Source organism: Diceros bicornis, chromosome 8, assembly GCF_020826845.1.
Source record: "Diceros bicornis minor isolate mBicDic1 chromosome 8, mDicBic1.mat.cur, whole genome shotgun sequence".
NCBI classification, from domain to species: Eukaryota; Metazoa; Chordata; class Mammalia; order Perissodactyla; family Rhinocerotidae; genus Diceros; species Diceros bicornis.
In genome coordinates, this window is record NC_080747.1 from 74,663,484 (window position 1) to 74,669,483 (window position 6,000).

Sequence of the window (6,000 nt, forward strand, 5' to 3'; positions counted from 1 at the left end):
GAAGGGCTTGCGAAAAAGAGGTGAAAGCTTCAGTAAATCTCTGAGGCATTACAGTCCAAGTATATTGCCAATTGTTTCATGTAAAGGCAAATAAATATTGGCTATTTGGATCCACAAGGATGCTAAAGAAGGCTAAATGTAAGTCTACCACTGTGAACCATTTAGCAGTTGATGGGACCTGTGATAATAAGGTGTTTGGATTGGATACCACTGAAAAACAAGTCACAATTTTATTTGTCACCCTTAGATCTTCGACAGGTTGTCATCCACATCCATTTGGCTTTTTAGTTAGGAGGATGGGAGTGTTACAAGGGCTGATGCAAGGGAAAAATAACCCTCGTGAAATTAGATTCAACAATGGAGGTGAGTCTTTGTATGGCCTCTAGTTTTAATGGTTATTGAGGCAATTTAGGCAAAGGTTTGGTAAAATCTATCTGGATTTTTATGGGTTCAGCACTCTTGATTTTTCCAGTGTCTGTTGATGAAGTTGCGCAGAGAGTCTGGAGAACTTCAGATAACTTTGGAGTCTCATAGGGTGACTAATCTTCAGTATTATCTGTAGCAAATTGTAAGGCACGTAAGAATTCCAATTCAGGTTGGTCAGAAAATTCAAGGGCAATTTCTCCATCTTTATGTATCCATGTAATTTAGATAAAAGATCTCAGCTGATTAAATTCACAGGGGTTGAATCACAAAGTAGAAAGGTATGATTGTCAGAGATTGGTCCTAGGGTCATCTGAACCAGTTTTGATAGATATTCTTGTTGTGTCTTATTTGAAACCCCCACTGTTTTATATTGTTTTTTGCCCCAAGGGATAGGTTGCTTTAAAAGGTGGGATTTAACATAGATAAGGTTGTTCCTGTGTCTACTAAAGCTGCACATGTTTCTCCATTTATTTTGATTTGATGAATTTCACCACATTCATTTAGAGGGATTCAGGAAGTAGCTTTTGTATATTTCCCTCAAAGCCCTGTCACTGAGGTGTTTTTAGAAATATGGAGGATGAGTTTCAGCACTTGTTTGTTTTCTTTGGGGACAATTTCTTTTCCAGTGTCCCATCTGTTTACAGATATTATGTGGGCCTGGGTGCCAGGATTGTTTAGGTCGGGCCCCTTGAGGTTTAAAATGATAAGATGGCTTGTTTGTTGGCTGAGGCCCTTGTAATTGTTGGGGCTGGAGGGTCATGGTTTGGTGGCTTTGCTTTTCTTTCCTAATTCTAAAGTACGGTCAAAATGTTCAGCCAGAATACGAACTTCTTCAATATGCATGACTTCCCATTCCCATCTATTCTGGATCATACTGGGAAGATCAGGGAAGAGGCTGCTCATATAGAGGGCCATGAGAGCAGGTTGATTTGAGGGAGTTATTTTGGTAAAACCTGAGTGTCTCAGAAATAAAGCTTCTAATCTAGGTCTAAAACCTGCTACAGATTCATCCTTTTTTTTTGTTTGTTTACAAGACTGAATGAACAATAGTCTACTCGTTTTTGGTGAAAATACTTTGAGAAATCTTAAGAAATCTTGAGCTGTTTTACAAGCTCATCTAGCATCTCTGGCAGTAGCTTGGGCTTCTGATCTAAGTTCCTTCTCAGGTTTCATCCAGTCTGCCTCTCTCAACCATTTTCGGGCTTCTCCTGGACCCATCAGCATATGTATTAATTGGTATAGGTCAGAGAGTCCCAGGTCATAAGCATTAATCAGGATTCTAAATTCCTCGGTAAATTTTTGAGGATCCTCTTTTGATTTAGGGAAGTCTTACTATGGCTCATAGGTCAGCCTTGGACCATGGTTTAAAAGTGGTTCGGGGAATAAATTTAGGAGCATCCTTATCTTTATTAGGATTTTCTACTGGCCTAGTTTTAAAAGGGAATTGAATGATAAGATCTTCAGAATGGAAAGGGAGCTCCAACAGTGAGTTGAAAGTCTCAGGGTAGTTAGGAAGAGTGGGATAGATAAGGGGGGGTGAAATCAGGGTTAGAGCATCTTTTCTGATTCCTTAGATTTCTGTTGTTTTTGTAATGAATCTTTAAGAGACATGATTTTTGTGGTATAATTAAAGAAAGTATCCCATTCTTTTTGTTTAGTTTTTGAGCCTCTATGCTCAGGGGTTTTTCATAAATATATAATCTTGTCTAGGTTATAACAGCCCCAAAATGGCCCCTATAATTCTAAATTATCTTTGGTTATTTCTTGCCAGTGTTTTAGGAATTAACAGCTGTTTGCACGCTATTTATTTATCATAAAAAAGGCAGGAGTCCCAGGAGGTGGGTCCCTGCTTTCTTTAGATTGAGAGGTACCCATTAATTTCCCTTGTTGAAATAATCTTTCCTAACTCAACCAGGCTTACAGTTTCTGACTGCCTGTGCACAGCTCCTGAGACCTGTAAGTCTCACTGAAAATCTGGAGTCTTTCACACCCCAATTTGTACTGTATGAAAAATCTGGAATCTTTTACACCCCAATTTTCCACCCAAAAGGATTAGGACAAACAAACTCGAAGAGCTCAGAAACAAAATAAGCGGAGCTCAATCCAAGAAAAGATTACTGCAGATCCCAGAGAGTGGCTGAAAAGGCAGCAAACCAAAAGGGCTGTGGGTCCCTTCACCTGCATCTAGGAGCCGTCCCTGCAATCTTCAGCAGCTGTCTTCAGATCCCATCCTCATTGCCATCAGATGACTAAAATAATACAATTTAGTAACAAGTTTGATGTCCTTTATTCAGGGGAAAACAATCCACGGCTTGGGGGAGTGCAGTGCCTCACAAGCAGCGGAGCGCTCTTCCTGAGGGCTTTTGGGCAAGAGTGAGTTTTATAGAACATTAGAAGCAGCAACTCAGAATAGGGCGTGATTGGCTAGGAGGTTGGGGATTTCCTGAGAAGTCTGTTTTCCAAGGTAAAGTGAGCTAGTAAAGCTGAGTTGGAGGATTGTGAGTGGTTTATGTTAGGTTTCCTAGACAGTGAGGCATTTCCCGTAAGTGCGGGCTGACTTGGGTTTGGTTTTGTGACGTGGGCCCGGCCACTGAGGCAGCCTTTGTTTTGTGGATCTTGATACATGAGTTTCCTTTATCACACTGTAAAACGGAATTCCAGATTTCTAAATTACATAAAATAAAATGTAATAATATATTCCCTCTGTCTTTTCACATTCATCTAACTAGCATTTGGAGAACAGGTACTGGATGCTAGACATCTGTTAAATGTTTGCTAGTGTTAATGATTCTGCAGACTTTTTTTTTTTGAAGAACATGTTTGGCAAATTCTTATCTGCCTCTGTGTACAACATACAGTTATGGCCCTGTGGTTATTTTCATCACAATATATTTCACCCTTTTTTATTTATGTAGTCATTTAAAAAATAAAAATAAAGAGAGGTGTTCCGGGCACTGAGATTGGAGCAGTGAACAAGAGACAGATAAGTTTCCTTTCTTCATAATCCTCATATTCTAGTGGATGAAGAGAGACAATCAATTAGAAATGGTAGAAATAAACAGGAGAAGTTCACAGTGATAAGGGCCATTATATAAATAAGCAGAGATGAGATTAAGAGATGAATCAGGTGAAGAGGAGGGCCTGTGCTAGAAAAGACTTGTCAGGGAAGACCTTTCTGAGGATGTTACCTTTGACCTATAACCTGAGTGATGGGTCAGCTGTTCACAGAACTCAGCATCTTGATGGGAAATCATACTACAAAGAACAGTCACCTTCCAGTACTGCTTGCTGCTTCAGGACCTCCTGGCGTTGGTTTTGGTCTTGTCTTCCTACTTACAGACTCGACACATTCCAATCTATATAGCACCCCAGATAAATCTGCAAAAAAGAAAATAAACACAAACACACAGCTTACATTGTATTTCTACATTAAAACTCTCTCTCTCTCTCAATGGCTCACTAACCCTTAAAGGATAAAATCCACTTTTCTCAAATCAGCATTTATAACTGCTAAAATTTTACCCTTTCCATAAACAAATACATGGACAAAGAGAACAGATTAGTGGTTGCCAGAGGGGAAGGGGGTTGGGGAGTGGGCATAAGGGGTAAAGGGGCACTATGGTCACTGGCAAATAGTAATGTACAACTGAAATTTCACAATATTATAAACTATTATGACACCAAGAAAAAAAAGAAAAAAACATTTTACCCTTTCCTATTTATGCAATTTTAGTTACTACTGTTCCCAAACATAAACCTTTTATTCCACTTACCTGCTCCAAAATAAATTGCTGTTTCTTGTCTCCAGTGTTTAGTGTTTTAGTTAGTTAGTTTTGTTTTCTTTTAAATTAACCCTTTTATCTGGAATACCCCTCCCCTATATCTCTTTCCAGTCTCATATCCTTGATTTGACCACCCAAACTAGGAGTGATCCCTCTTTCCATAGAACTACTTCAGCAGTTATCAGTTCTGTATAACCTACCATCTTGTAGTTGTCAGTACTATACATTGTTATCAGTTCTCTATATTGATCTCCTATATATTGACCTATAACCTATTGTCTTGTAGTATGGCTCATCTTTTCTATATTCGTTTATATCTTTCCAACTGAATTCTACATTTGTTGGGGGCAGGTGCCATATTCTATACTTCTTGGATCCTGTATTTCTTTTTATACGTATTATCTGCACAGTGGAGTTCCTTTTATTTTAACAGGTGAAAGATTTTGAAATGTTTTAATTTCCTATCACTTAAAACTGCAATAAAGTTTTACAAATAATAATAATTGTTGCAGATTAACAAAATTCTGTTGGAGCTTCGTGTATAGGCCCTTGGATGATGACTGTGTTCTACAAAAATATCAGGAAGGCCATGTGAGACTTATGTGTTACTTGTTTAATTTTCTTGAGATATTTTGCTTGAGGAATACATAAAGGAAAGAGTTGAGTAAAACTTATTTTTTACTTTACTTATAAAATGAAGAAAATAATAAAATATTGCCAATTGATATTCCTTCTTTCCTCTTGTGTTTGGTTGTAAAATGTATTTAATTAGAAGCTGGGAGCCTGTGTTACTAATATAAATATTTTTAATAAGTTTTAATAGTAATTTTGACTTAGAAAATCATAAATAGAATAGTTCTATGTTGGTCTGTGTTTTTTTTATTGTTTAACGTTTTAATCTTCGTATTAAATAAAATTTCATTTCGTTTTATTAATTTTATGTCATTCATTTATTTATTTTTTGTTTTCTTCTTTTCAAGGCCCTGTGGAATCCTACATGCACTGAAGGTTTATTTAAACCAGTACATATTTCAACCTAGGTTAGATCATTATTTGACCATAAGATATGTATCACGAATCTGTGACATGTTAAATATTGAATAAAATGAATTTTCCATCATTCCATATTTTAGCTATTTCTGAATATGTAATACAGAAATGTTTCCATTCCAAATATTTTATAGTTTTTGAATTTGTACACAGTTGCATAGAATATTGATAGATGAAGATTCAGCTAACATATTCCTACCTTATTCCTATTATAGTTTTAAAACAACAGTAGACTTTTATTTAAAAATGATCTCTATATGCAGCTATTCTAAAATGTAATATTCCACTTGGCAGTGCATATTTTTTCTTCAACCTTCTCATCCATATCATTTGTCTGTCTGGCTATAGTCTTCATTTAATTTAACCACATATTCTATGCATGTTAGTTAAGTCTAGTTTCTCCTATTCTAGTGGGATTCTATTTAGTTCCTACTGAAGAACTAAATTATCTTGAACTATTTTTCCGTTGAATTGAGATCAAAAGATAAAAGCAGTATGTGTTCAAATGAAATAAATAATGAAGAGTCTTATTCTAACTACAGAGAAGCAAAAACCTATTTATATCTCTAAACAAGTGAAGAAAGTTTATTGGATATTGACCTCATATTGAGGGAAGTTTCTTGAATGTGTCATAAAAGAAAACCTGTCTCCTGGACTTGGCATCACTGATGTCTGTGTGTCCCTGTTTATTACCCGTCTGTAATAGCTCACTTTAATTATCAAATGTCCAGGGAGCAAGAAG

At 36.6% G+C, this 6,000-nt stretch overlaps 1 protein-coding gene across 2 annotated transcripts in view; it reads left to right on the forward strand.

Annotated features, from left to right (window-relative positions):
* Nucleotides 1-5,328, forward strand: part of CCSER1 (coiled-coil serine rich protein 1) — a 674,289-nt gene extending 668,961 nt beyond the window's left edge. For both annotated transcript variants that reach the window (XM_058547509.1, XM_058547510.1), the window contains exon 10: nt 5,189-5,328. In XM_058547509.1, the coding sequence (XP_058403492.1) occupies nt 5,189-5,248 (60 nt within the window). In that variant the 3' untranslated portion in view covers nt 5,249-5,328. The remainder of the gene's footprint in view (nt 1-5,188) is intronic.
* The last annotated feature ends 672 nt before the right edge of the window (nt 5,329-6,000 follow it).